The 14,642-nt window shown below is 43.0% G+C and overlaps 1 protein-coding gene across 1 annotated transcript; it reads right to left on the reverse strand.

Moving 5' to 3' along the window:
- Positions 1–451: 451 nt before the first annotated feature.
- On the reverse strand, positions 452–14,635 carry mrpl39 (mitochondrial ribosomal protein L39). The gene is made up of 10 exons (XM_075477931.1): positions 14,460–14,635; positions 11,809–12,015; positions 11,523–11,662; positions 10,118–10,217; positions 9,319–9,386; positions 6,805–6,917; positions 6,571–6,636; positions 6,307–6,460; positions 4,333–4,380; positions 452–612 (listed from the first exon to the last, which is right to left on the reverse strand). Exons 1-10 carry the CDS (start codon positions 14,494–14,496, stop codon positions 538–540), a joined length of 1,008 nt encoding a protein of 335 aa, XP_075334046.1. The 5' UTR covers positions 14,497–14,635; the 3' UTR covers positions 452–537.
- Positions 14,636–14,642: the final 7 nt, after the last annotated feature.

A 14,642-nucleotide genomic window follows, 5' to 3' on the forward strand; every position in this document is an offset into this window, starting at 1 on the left:
AGGATGTACCTCTGGTAGAAGCCCCAAGTGTTGTGTCTAATGTGTCACAGTGCTCGGAATACTGGAAAAAAAAAAAAAAGTAAAAAGACACTGCCCCAAGGCTCCGATCCTCAAGGCTTGCTCGCACTTTTTCCACACTTGCCAAACACACTCGGAGGATCGAGAGCCACCTGTTCGACGGCTGATAGACGCAGCAGCTGCAGCGCTCCCCGACCCTCAGCCAGCACACACACACACACACACACACACACACACACACACACACACACAGCTTCTGTTGTTAAGCAAACTGCTGACACACATACGAGCAAACTGTTATTTGTGCCCACTTTCACTCTGACTCCTTCACAGCTGAACAGGGAGAATGTATCGCATACAAGTTGGCAAAAACAGGGTCACGAGTTTCCTTCGGTTTGCAGAGATAAGAAAGAGACGAGTGGAAGAGTTGATACATATTTTGAGCATTTATTGAATAAATGATACAGTCAGGTACATGGTAAAGTGTGCAAGCGTGTGTGGAAGGTTAAACCGAGACGGCTACTGGTTGGTTGGAGGCTGAACTGGTTCTGGTGGAGAGGGGGGCTTCACCGCTTCAGGTCCCGGCACATCCACCTGTGTAAGCAGAAGAATAATCAACTGCATATCATTTATTTACAAGACCGTGTCATCCCCTCTCTTTTTTCTCTGACAAAAACTGTACAAATAGCTCGGCAACATATTTTTTTTGCTCCGCAGTGCCAGTGGAGAGGTGCGGGGTCGTGATGCTCCCCACAGGGAAAATTTAGGGGAATCTGTTTGCAGCGTGGGCGGCGGTGTTTTGAGCGCCAGCTGGAGGCAGAGTCGGGACATGCCTCCCCACCGCCCGCAGCCGGCTCGAAAAACGGGCCCGCCCACGCCTTGCTGCTCCTGCAGAGCAGTTTCTAGTGGGTTCTGGATGCTGGACACATGAAAAGGGATGGACAAAACAACAATATAACACAGAGCAACAGACTTAAATAAATCAACAACATGTTGTGGATTTTTGGCTGTAGATTACAAGTTGTTCTTAATATCCAACCTCTGAACTATCTAACGGAGCAAAAGCAACAGATTCTTTATCAAGACAGTTTTAGTTCTGGAAAGAGTAAAAAAATATATTCAAACTGTGTTATGACTTATCTAATTGGTGACTGTGAGCTATCAGTTAACTAAAAAGACTGGCTTTACATCTTACATGACATATATTTACATTAAAAACAGTTACGCTACGGTACTCTAAGACCTGGGAGGAATGAAACTCAGAGGCCTGACTATCTGCAGCAGGATGCTGTGTGCCTGTGGCGTCAAATTACTCAAATTTACCAGGCAATGTCGGACATTTCAACCTTAAAAATCCCAAAGCAATTATAATTTGTATAAATGTACAATTAAATACTTACAATGTAACTACTGATCCAAAATGGGGAGAGGCACAAGGAATAAGGCTATTCATGTCATACGGGAATGATCGTAATTGCGAGTTTTCCGCTTGTAAATGGTGTTTAAATCAGCATCCAAATGAAAACAATGACTGGAAAACTAGTAGATTTGTCTGTATGACAAGAGGCTAGAATAAGTAGTAATATCATAGACACGCTGCCATACAGGCATTTTTACCAACTTTGTAGAGCAGGAACAACTTCTTAAAAAGAAAATTCATTCCTTGCTCAGATTAGGATTCAAGGATTCAAAGGTTTATCGTCATATGTGCAGTTAGAAACGTGTTTCCCTGTACAATGAAATTCTTTGCTTTGTTGCCCGCACTGGATGTCTAAATATATAATAATAAAATATAAGATAAAGATAAAATAAGCATGCAACAACAATATTATAACAGGATTCTTAAATAAAATAGAAATATAGAAATCTAGCCTGTGTACATAATGTGCAGTAGTGCGCTACATTAGCTGTCTTTGTGCAGTAGTCAGCAGTAAAGTGGTTGTGCAAAATTGAAAGTCCATTCAGGAATTGAAAGTACACCCTTTAGCTACAGCAAATGTTTTAGTTCTATGCAGTGCAAGTCCAAAAACACAACTGAGAAATGCTCACAAAAAAAACAGATTCAGAGCCTTGAGGAGGACAGATAAACAGCCCGTTATCCCTTAAATATAAGGAGAGACAACGAACGCAGGGACAAAGATCAACAGCAAATCATAATGGCTTCAGATGATATCACAACCAGGACTTTGAGTTAATTCCCCTGACACGCCTTAACTGGATCTCCGGTTACGTCCACATTAATTACGCCTAGTTGCTATAAAAACAACAGAAATAAGTGATTTCTCTCAGCTAACCCTTTAACTTCAAATGAGCATAAAACAAGGATCATTCAAATATATTTGTCTACCGATTTTTTTATGGCAGTCAAATGTTTACAAGAGTTAGTTCAAACATGAACCCTTATTTGAGCCAAAGTTACTGCGTATGAGGAAGTGAAAGTGATGATTAAATTCTTTAGAACGAGTCATTAGCAAATCCCTTGAATTCAGCTGGATTGAGAGCCCCATGTACTGATGCATTTAGGGAGACAATAGGGTATAAAACTGCAGACACACACATTATCTGCCTCGGGACTACTGGACAGGAATCCCTCAAAAACATTCAGAAAACTCACTGACTGGAAAAAGTGAAAGATGTGATTGGAAGGCCTGAAAAGGCCTGAGGACAAGACTTCTGCAAACCCTTTTTCAAAATACCAGTTGCCAAAGACTCAGCTGGACAAGACGATGAAGAAGAGTATTTATTAAAGAAACGTAGCCAACATTTATCCATTTCTTCTCCTGTGATGAAAGCCTTCATTTCTAAAGACTGCTCAGATGATCCATGAACTGGAAATGGTTGACACTCAATGCTGTAACAACACTGTCATTGTAGAGAGTCATTGTGTAAGGCTGTTTCTGTGGGCAGTCATAGTTGCAGCAGAGCTGAAGAAGCCTCTGGCTGAAGACACGCCAGCAGCTGGCTAATATTTTTGCACCATCTACACAATTATCTGGGAAATATCGGGAGAAAGTCAGCTTGCATGCGCAAGTAGCTAGACTTTGTCCAGAAAGTTGTAAGATAGGTGTCCGTTTTGGCTTCTGTCAACAGACAGCGATACGGGAACGTTAACCGACCGATGATGGTGGCTGAAAAGGTGCGACAATGCTAACAAAAATGCCAAACAAAGCAATTACAGACGCTAATGTGATGCAATTTGATCACTTCTTGATCAAATCTTTCAAATGTGAACAAACAATGTGCCAACACTGAGGACTCACGAGCTTTGGCAACATTTTCCTGCTTATACTGCAGTATAATAACCTTCAAAGTCCTTCAGGCCTGTTTTAGAGGATTGCTCTTCCACAGATTAGTGGTAGAGATGTTGGGTTAATACATGGACAAAGAGGACAGTCGGGACGCTGCCCTCCAAACACATCAGAGGCACACTGAACACTGCATACATTAGAGTCAGGTGATAATGCGATGAAGAACGATGACCAAGAGCATAAAAACGCCGTTCGGCCGCTCCAGCAGCAGCAGCTCTGCATTCTAATCCTGTACTTGAAAAAGACTCCAGAAGGACCTGATCCAAATCTGATGTCCACATTTGTGATTGGTGCCATCTAAACTCCCGGAAAAAAGGAAAAACTCAGTAAAATGTAGGCCACAGAGCGCACTAAGTCACCAGCTGCCAAATTAAGTGTTTCTATTAATGAACATCTTTTTTTTTTTTTTTACGTAATCAGTGATGCACAGAGAATGCCAGAAAGGCTGCAGCAAAATATATTTTGCCTTGATGGCTCCTTCCAAAATTAACTCTAGCCTAGTTTGAATTCGCAGCATCCATGTTGGTGCTACGGTGCTCGAGTCTACTTTGCTTATGCAGAGAGAGAGGAGTCGAAAATCCTAAAATCATCATGTGTCACATCTAGAAAAGGAGATTTAAAAATACTTTTTCCTCAGATCTCAAGTAAGCGTCTTTCCTTTTTATGTGGCATTCACTCCACAGCAGTTTGTCCTTCATGAGGAGGATGGGACCTTTTGTTTTCCAGACATTACAGCCCACGATCTTCTGTTCTGTTGCATCTTCTGTTTCTGCCAACATTATAATGAATGCAATAAAAATAGCCGTGTTATATCCTAACCTCTGGCTGCTTTGTGAAATCGGAAGTGATGGCTACAGCCAGGGGAGCTGGCTCAAACAGTTTGGACAAGCCTCTAGCGGGCATTTCAAACCAGCGCCCCAAACCGCTTGGAGCCCAACAGAAGCTGGCCTCAGTGCTTCAGCCTTGATGCTACTACAGCGTGAGGTAAGAAACCGAGATGGCTTACCAGCTTCTCTGCCCGTTGCCTCAGCTTCCTCCAGACTGTGTGGTGAGCCTGCAGAGTGGAGGAGAAAACGTGACACACAGGCACATGGAGACGAAAAACATCCACCTCACATTTCTGTTCAATTACTGTGGACATGTAAAGGTTTTCAGACCCTTTCAAGTTTCCACATTTTCCCTTTCAGGCTCATCTTGACAAGGACCCCGTCTATTCTTTGCTAATCAGTCTCCCGTAAGTCTTCACTTTTTATTGCTCACCTATTGAGAATAGAAGACTCTAAATATCCCATTTGCATACATATTCAGACCCTTTACCATGATGTGAGCTATGAATGAGGCCCATAGTCCCCTTGTGAATATGACAGAAGTAGAAAGAACAACAACAATCGGTGCAGCTCTTTGTGGACAAATGGCCGAGCAGAAGCCATTCCTCATAAAAAGGCCACACGACAACCTGCAGGGAATTTGCCAAAAGACACATGAAAGACTGGAAAAGTAAAACGCATCCGCTCTGATGTACAAAAGATTGATGCTTGGCCTCAATTTCAAACAACAAACCAGGCACTGAGGACCACCATCCCTGAAGTCAAACGGTGCGATAGAGGCAGAGAGACGGTGAAAGATGGGTAACAATCCCAAGAGAAAACCGTTTGTCCACAGTGTTGAGGACTCCAAACTGAATAATAAGCACACAACAGATGCGAAATGTTCCATAATGACACTAAAAAGTGTCCACACAGCTGCACCTGCAGGGCTAAAGGGCTGAAATAGGATCCGTGTCTGGTCTCAGGTCCACATTCTGCCAACACCTGGGAGCAGTTTACTGCTCATAGTTGTGTTAGCACTGTTGTTGTTCCTTTAGCTTTGATCTGCCGTGGAAAAAGAAGTCAGAGTGAACAATAAGACCTGCTTTAAAACTGAGTGAAATTAAGTGTTAGGATAACTGAAAAGACTGTCCAGTGGTGCTGCTGTCTGAGCTTTTCACTAGTGCCGCTTTGACATTTATCGTTTCTGGTGCTTTGTCTTCTTTTGTTAGCAAATCAGTCGTCAGCCTCTCCCGGCTCCAGCCAGCTTAATCCAACGCGCAAGCTTTTTGGAGGACTGAATGTTTGTCTGTCTGCATCGAGAGAAAAAAAGGCTGAGACCGACGCAGGCAGATACCTCCATGAAAGTACAGAACAGCTCTCATCTAACTTCACCGTCCCCAAGAATGAGTGTCGCTGGCAGAGCCGAATGAAGAACTTTGCCTTGCAAATGATGGCGAGCTGTAAAAGTTTGTTTTAAACAGCATTCTGGATCGAGGTTTAAAATGAACATCCAGCCACGAGTTCATCTGAGGAAAATATGTGCTGTGTGTATATAATCAAACGCCAGAAGAGCTGGAGAAGCTTCCAAAAGAAAGGTGTGCCAAGCTTGGAGGACTTCAGGCTGTCACCGATGCTAAATGTGCTTTAACTAAGTCCTAAATGAAGAGGCCGATTACACGTTTTTGCTTTCCGTGGTGGAGAACTGCAGACTGATGGGAACAGAATTTAACTGGATCGACTTTAAGATGAGGGTGAAACAAAGAATGTCTAAAGCCTTGTATCATTACTGGATCCACAACAAATATCAGAAGGAAAATAAAGGATACATGGATCAGTCTTTATTTCACTGCAACACATTCTAAAAAAACCTCTTTGAAGGAAAAAAATAAGAAAAACACTAAAGCCTGAAATTGCCTAAATCCAATAAGCTTGAGAATAACACCAGGGAAAAGCACAAATGTGATAGACTACATGTACTTTGAATGTTAATCAAGATTTAAAAAGGTATCTAATCTATTCCTGGTTAAAGATGAACTAATCCAGTAAAGGAACCTGAAAATACAGGTACAGAAGGCAGATTCTCCATCTGAACTTTCAATGCATCAGTTTGTTCAGTTGTCATCTCATCATCATCATATCCTTATGACTCAAATACACACACACATCCCTACCTGTAGCTGCAAAGGTAGAGAAAGCCCCTGTGCTCTGCGATGGTGTCCCCAGGTCCCCTGACCCAGACTATGGAGTGCGGTCACCTCATACTGGGAGCACAGACCTGTTCTGGCCACCAGGGGGCCCCCACTCAGCAGCACATGGTCACCGCATCTATAAAAACAAGGAAATGGTTGGAGAAAGTTAGGATAATGATACTAATGATAACCTCCTACCTTTTACAACAATAGATGTTGATGAAAATGTAAACAAAGATGCGTCACCTGTAGAGCATCACGGTGTCTTTGGGGCTTCGTGATGCCTTCTGTTCCACCTCCTCTTGTTTACACCTGACAGAGAAAGTTCAGCAACAACACCCGCTATGTGTTAAAGTTCAATCGAGAAGGAAACACACAGAAGAAGAAGAAGCCACGTGCATTTAAAAACATGCATGTGGTGAAAAGAGCTGTGAGGCAGCCCCGGTGGTGAAAAGCACTGAGGAGGAGATGCAAGTTTACCTGCTGTGTGAGAAGACCTCCAGGGCCACAGAGGAAGTCACTTCCAAAGGCTCCCAGGCGAGGTCCTGATGGATCAGCTGCTGGGCTCCTCTGGTCAAAGAGCGCAATGACTCCTGGAAATAAATCCACGTTGGTGTCCACAAAAATACCAAAGAAAATGGGAGTAATCCAAAGCACAAAACAAGAAATAAAAGTTGCACTGGACCATTCAGGCTGGGTGCTGTTAAGCCGCTTTCGGACTGTAGGAACCTTTGGCAGTTCTAATAACCTTTTAATCCGCAGGGCCGTTTTCTCTCGTGTTCGGACATACAGGAACTCGGGGCTTTCTCCCTTAGTTCCTATAACTATTTAGCTCCTTCTCCGAGGTCGGGTCTTTTCATAGTTCTATAGAACGATCTGAGGAGGTGTGTGGTGGTCGGTAGCTACGGCCCATGTCATGCTATCACGGCTGAAATGTTTCCTCATAGGACACGGACACAACCGGCGGGTGTTTAATAAGTTAAACTTACACTGGTCTCATTTGTCTCCAGCGCTCTGCTCTCCTTTCTTCCTTCATGAAATGAAAAAGTATCTCCTGACTCTCTCTGTGAGCTTTTCCAGCCTCGATATTAGACGCCTGATGTGATTGTCCATGATTAATATCACCATCATGCAGACCATAAACACAGTGGCCTCCCCACTCTCCATGTTAGCTTCTTAGTGGTGTTTTTTCTACTCTCCTTACTTTTACCGTTTTGTTTTGTGTTTGAATGTAGCGCTAAACGGCTAACGGCTAAAGGCTCTAGCATGGTTGCCGCGTCTGCTAGCGCGAGCGGTGTTAATGACGTCACGAGTTCGTGCCCGCCATAGGACCCTATAGAGCTTGAAAGTCCCGCCCCCTTTTTTGCTTCTTCTTCCTACTTCCGTCGTCCCCATGGGACCTCATGCCTGGATCTATTGACATGGGCAGGATGATGTCTTCTGTTCCCAGTCATTATATGCCTTTTTACAGTACACGCATGATGTTCTGGGGTTAAATATGGATGAGTTCATGCAAAAACATTGGCGAAATGTCGTAGGAGTGCCTGGTTAAACGTTGTAAAAAAAAGTTAGGGTAAAAAGACTACATTGCGTCGCATATGCTACGTCACTGATCCCACATTAACTGTATACCGGCGGTCTCGCTGGCTGGCATGGACGAAGCCAGACATATCACCACCAGCATAGCAGAAGCTCTCCACGTGCCCCGACTGGTAGTGGTTCTCTCCTCGGCTCACAAATTTTCGTTCGCCCTCGAAAAACTGAGTGAAACTGGCCAACGACAGGGCCATTCTTCCACTCCTCCGCGCGCCCAAACGTGATGACGTTTATTTTCCGTGCCAAACGCTACATGCTGTAGTTCGAGAAATGCTCAGAAAAATAACTTAACAATGAAGCACTTATGCCCGCTAAACTGTTACACTACTGGTATGAAAAAATATTAAAAAATGTCCTACACAACATATGTGAAATGCAAGACTCAATTCCATCAAGCGCAAAAAACAGTTTTATTCCGTCTTGGCTCCGTCATTGACTTGAATTGCAAATTATTACACTTCCGTGGTCCCGAGGGGAGGAAGTTTAATGACGTCAAGGAGGCGGGACTTTCAAGCTCTATATAGTGGCGCAAGTCGTTGCGCCAGTAGTTGAAATTTTCTCCGTCACAGAGGTGGCGCTGCTACGTTAAGGTTACCGCTACTCTACAACCACGAAAGTGGAGAAGAAAACAATGCCGCTGTCAAGAGCAAGAATACTGTAATTAATGATACTGCTGCAGTTTTCGGATCATTTAAATGTTTTAATTCAGTTAATAGAGGTGAAGGTTTGAAGCCCCCGGCATCAACAGAGTCTCTGCCCTCTTCTTTGCCTTCACGTATCTGTCCCGTAGCTGCTTCCACACATTCTTACAGAACTCTCCCTCTTTCCCCAAAGTTCTGCCCATCTCTGTGCACGAGTTTGGGGAGTTTACGTGCTCCCTGTGCTGTTTCACTGCAGTTCCGTACAGCTGCCTGTACAAACGCACCTCCTCACTGAGCCTGGTCTCACATCGGTCCATCCGGTTCGTTGTGCTCGGCGCCGCCAAGTTACAAAAATCGACTGGTGCACGACAACGCGCTGCGCCGTCTTTTCAAGGGAAGCGCCAGGCCTGAAACGTCATTTTGACGTCACGGTGCGACACCGCCGTGACAGACGCGGCAACCATGCTACCGCCTTAACACGTCACTGAAGCAGATGGCTGCGCGCGGCGTATCAGTCCCTATCAGGTTCCGACTCATGTGCGAATGCAGACTGAAACAGTTCCGCTGGGGAAGGATAGTTATCAGAACGAAATTCGAGGAGGGTAGTTCTGATAACTACTTTCTTAGAACGGTCTGTCCGAAAGCGGCTTTAGTCAAAAAGCACTTAAACGGGCTTCTAAATAAACCAAGAAACTTCATCCAATGAAAATGGTCAGGTTTGTTGAGCTCTTAATGATTCAAGTTTTATCTCACACACCTCAGAAGGAGTCCACGAGTCCAGCTGAGGGTCGAGGACCACGTCACAGCAGAAGGCTCCAGAAAGGACTGCAGGGAAATCCATGAATCAGAATTAACTAATCAACTAAACCAAAAACATTTTACAAATGTGCTTTGAATAAAGTTTCAATTTGCATCACACAAGACATTTCTGGCTGACATTTAAAGTTAAAGGGGACGTTCGTTTTTTTTTTAAACCTGGACCTTATTTCTGGCATAAAATACGTTCATCTACTCACCGATAACAGTTTGGTGAAAGTCACTCAAGATCCGCATATATCCATATAACAGGACAGAGACAATACAGCCTCTAAATAAGGCATTATCACAGCTCATTCACTCCGTGCTCTGTGACGGTCGGCTATCTTTACACAGAGTTTGCGACTGCTAGTTTTGTGCAACATGGCAATTTGGAAATGCGCAATAACGAACTATGTTACCAGCAGCAGTAGCAAATTCTGTGTAAAGATGCTGCGGCGGCGGCGATGACGTCATCCCGGTAGACGCCTGTGTAGAAAATCCCCGATAACAACAACACGGCAGCTGTGAGCTAACAGTGCAATAGTACGTGTTCATTCATTCATTCGTCTTAAAGTATTAGTGAAATAAAGACAGATAATGCCTTATTTAGAGGCTGTATCGTCTCTGCCCTGTTCTCTCCCGTTATATGGATATACGCGGATATAGAGTGATCTAAATAGCGTCCGAAGGACGCCGACTTTCACCAAACTGAACTTCCCCTTTAAATCTGAAGCACACTTAAGGCGGCGCTCCTCTACCTGGCACTTCTGGTGTGCTGAGCAGCTCCACAGCGTAGTCATCTTTGAACGCCGTCTCCAGCACATGTCCAAGCAGGGCAGCACAAGAACGCCAGTATGCCTGAGGGGAAAAGGGACACGATCAGTCCCAAAACATGTCACATAACCAACTAATACGGTTTTAACTTCTTACAGAAGAATCAATAATCAAAGAATAACTATAGAGAACATTACATTTATATCTGATTTGAGTTACAGCTCAGCTGTGCCATTTAATTGGACCATCGTCCTCGTCACAGTAGAAATGAAGCTCGAACAGAGCACAGAGGCCCATTTGAGTCGAGCTGGTCAGACTCATACAGGAGGGCTTTGACTTTCAAAACATTATCCAGTGTGTATATTTGGGAGGCTGAAGTCTTTGGCAACTCAAAAACAGGGATAAAAACAACATAAACCTGCCACTTTGATTTGAGGCCCTGGGTTTGACCATTTCATTCAGCGAGTTCTACGTAACTTTCCCAGCTCAGATCAAAAAAATCCAGCCTCCTCGTCTTAATCGCCACCCGATTAAAACCCGACGGAACTCTCTTGCTCTCGCTTTGTGCTTTTCTTTTATTAACAAATCCTCATTCCACTTAATTAGTTCACTTTAGAGCACAATGAGATAACGACTCTCAAAATGTGCCTTCTTATTTTTTGCCTGTCAGAAGTTTGAAATTCTGATTTCCCCCATTTGTCATTTCCAGTAATGCACCATCAGCAGCGCCACCATTAACAAATCAAACCTGTTCCTTTTGCTGAAAACCAGCTTATCAGCAGCAGTTCTTTACATTGGCCTCTTAAAGCTTAAAGCACAGAAGAATGGAGCGACAGTGAAGCCCAGGTTTATGGAGCTAATGCAATGCGAGGAATTATGCGTTTCAACCTGCAGCTGGTTGTCATTTTAACAACTTAGGCCTGTTCGACACATGACCCGCAGTGAGATTGAGCCTATAAAGCGGGATCAGTACCGGCTGTTCGTGGCTGAGCAGCAGATAAGGTAAATAGGAGTATTTGAGAATAAAACTGCCAGTAAAGTATCTTCTCACTGGATGGGAAGTAGTGGGAGCTTTCAGGCCTTTTACTGCATGCTCTGTTGTACAGTAATAACGTGCTCCATGGGTTACGAAGTACTAACAATGTCAAAAGATGCAGACCCTGTGAAAGTGAGGGGTTCACACCCTAAAACACAACGAGGTGAAGAAAGGTGGGGAATTTTCTTTAAACTGTGCAGCAGCACTGACGACTTCTCTTTTAAAATTAAATACATTTTTTGTTTCAGTTGTTTTAACATCAAATTAGCCTTGTAGAATAATAATAATAATAATAATAATAATAATAATAATAAGTGGAAAAGATTATTCCTTCCTTTTTGCTGTTGAAGTACCTGGTTGACGAGCGTTGGGTCATAATCTTTGAATGTGAGCAGAGTGAGCGAGCAGGAGTGGGTAAGGGGCTTGTGCAGGGGCCACGGTTCCCCGTCCACCAATGCCAGAGCCGAGCTGTTCACATGATGTTCTGTCAGATCTGAATGAAACAAGAATTCATCTGTGAGCAAACACAAAACTCTCAAATATATATGTACGGGAAAACTGAAGAGGGGGAGAAATTCAGTTTGAGAGCCCCAGTTGTTCCATATTCAGATTATAAGACTTGTGAACACTTTCACTTACGTCTGGCACAGCTAAGCGGAGTGGACATTCCTCTGTTCATGATGAGGGTTGTGCCAACCAGTCCCGGGCCCTGCATGGACACCTCTATCTTCTCAATACGGGGGTACAGAGCTCTCTGTCTGGCTTGCTCTCTGGAAAACACAGCGCTGCGCTGGCTGCGAACCTCGGCAGGCGATGGGCGCAGAGCTGCTGCGGAGGATGCAAAGCCTGTGTGTGAGAGGGGCGGAATAAACAAACAAAACTTCTTACAGGAACATGTCATCACAGCTTCACACCAGTTTGTTATTGGAATGAATTTGATTCAACGAGGCCCCCCAGAAGGCGGTGGAATTTTCCATGTTCGTTAACTCTACGCAGCACATGACAGCGACCTAAAATACACGTCCTCCCTCTCGATTTTTACCCAATATGGCCGAGGTTAAAAGTTACGTTGATCTGAAGCTCTGCTTCAGCTATCGAATGGGCAGCGTTTAAAAAAAACAAAACAAAACAAACAACTTGACTTTGAACCCAATATCGCCGTTTCCTACAAGGCAAAAAAACATGGGACTCACCACACTAAGACGTCGCTCATTCAGCTTTTTTAATTTGGTGAAAATCAAACACAAATATGACACGAAACAAATGCATTTGTCAATAAAAAATTGTTGTGATTTTTTTGCTAAAAAAAAATAATAATAATAATTATGGAATCACCTTGTAATTCACCTTTCTAAAATTGGAAGTCTAAATTTGTCAATGAGTCTGCAGACAGACTGTAGAATATATGATGAGACGTTCATTCATCGCCTTACACGCTGATGTTCAAGAGATTTCACAAGCAGGCTGAGTGGAAAATCTTATTACAAGCAACCGCTCCGGATCTATAGAACATTTCAGCACATTTCCAGTGCATGTGTGAAAAAGTGAGATCATAAAACTCCTTCAAGAATGTCATTGAACTTAGAGATGATGGTTGTTCCCAGTCAGCTGTGTCTAAAAGATAATGGGGAGGTTGTGGAAGAGAAACATAAAGGCGGACTGAAGAAGACGTCAAAGCGTCAGGACGTAAAACTCAAAGCAATATGCCTTGAAAACAGAGGATGCACGACAAAAAATAAGAAAGAAAATAAAAAGACAGAAAGAGGAGTCAATGTTTGTGAGGGAAATGTGATTTTCATCAAGAAAAGCCAAACGCAAACCATGACAACTACCTAAACAGACGAAAACAAGGTTACAGTGGGGGAAAGAGAACTGTGGATGATTGGATGAAAGCAATGAATCAACAATATGCTTTGGACAAGGAGATGATGCTGTAACCTTAGTTTGGTCCAATGAAACAGAGAGATAACTCATTTCCACAATCATTGGTTATATGGGGCAGATGTCAGGTGAAGGACCGGGGAAGATGGCGGCCATTAACTCTACAGTAAATGCACAAATGAGATAAGAACCAAATATTTTAGCCATGGACTGTAGAAGTTAAATCAGGATCAAGCTTGGTCAGAGTAAAATGCCAGACTTAAGCACACCATAAATAAAGATATTTACAGCTAAACAAAAACACTCCCAGCAATTTAACACCAATAAGTCGAAACTCGGATGAGTTCAGGGTAGAACTTTTTCACCATTCTGTGACCCAACTCTGCAGTTGTAGTTATTTGGATTTTATTTTTGGCAAATATCAGTTTAAACTCTTACACAAGGAACACAACCCTTCTCAAAATGATTAAACCCCAGAATGTCTCCTATAGACAGCCGTCATTTTAAATCAAGGTAGGTGTGGCATACATTTTGAGAGCAATATCTCACGTTCTATGAAACTGGAAATAACATTTTTAAAGAAACTGCTCATTTATCAGTTTTAATATCCTCTTGTAATCATAACAAAAGGATCAAGTACAAAAAACATTTTAACTTAAGAGTAAATGGAATCTGATGCAAAGTAAACTGGACCCTGCTCAAACATAGCATCAGTATACGTTCAAGGTTATGTGATAACAAGAAGACAACTTGAAATTATAGTTGTGAAAGCACCTGAGACACACTGAAATCTGATCACTCACACCATTTCTGAAAGGGGCGTGGACCATCAATACCACTGATGTTTGTGTAAAGCGCAGGACTGGTATTGGTACTGTCATGGAAAGGCACTTTGCTTCTTGTACTTGACTCTCATGTTCCATTCAGTCAGGTATTGATGTACATTTGCAGACTTCATTCTGCTCTGTTTAAGTCCTGTTTTTTTTTCCACCGCACGTGATGCATGTTGCACACATACATGGTCACTCCAGAAATATATTAATGCCAGCTGTGAACTGGCACAGGCAGAGCCGTCCGCTTGTGCACGCATGCTAATGTTAGCTGTACTCAGCTGTGATGCATCATGGGAAAGGTCCTATAGAATTCAAGCAACTTTGTCACCTTTAACATCATTTATTAGCCAATTATGAATTATTGTTCAGAAAAAAATAACTGTGATTTACTTGTTTTTATGTACAGAGATACTGACACAACCACATTAATAACAATATGCATATGATTTTTTTTTTTCCTCAGTCGAAATAACAAAAATAATAAACAAAAGTATAATTATCTAACGTTTTACGCTTGCAATCACAACCACTTAGTTAGCTCTCGCGCTAATGCTACGTAAGATAACAGGTACTTACGGCGCTGAAAGACTTGACACACGGTCCTGGTCGCCATTGTGACGAATACTTCTACGTTTGCATAAACGAAATAGTTAAAAAGAAATGAAAAAGAGCAAAAGGACAAATGTTTGTTACGAACGCCTGCGGTTGAAGGACGCCATGCATGTTTTGTGTGCAACGTCTAATTCCGTTCGGAGAGGA

This window comes from Odontesthes bonariensis, chromosome 11, assembly GCF_027942865.1.
Source record: "Odontesthes bonariensis isolate fOdoBon6 chromosome 11, fOdoBon6.hap1, whole genome shotgun sequence".
NCBI lineage: Eukaryota > Metazoa > Chordata > Actinopteri > Atheriniformes > Atherinopsidae > Odontesthes > Odontesthes bonariensis.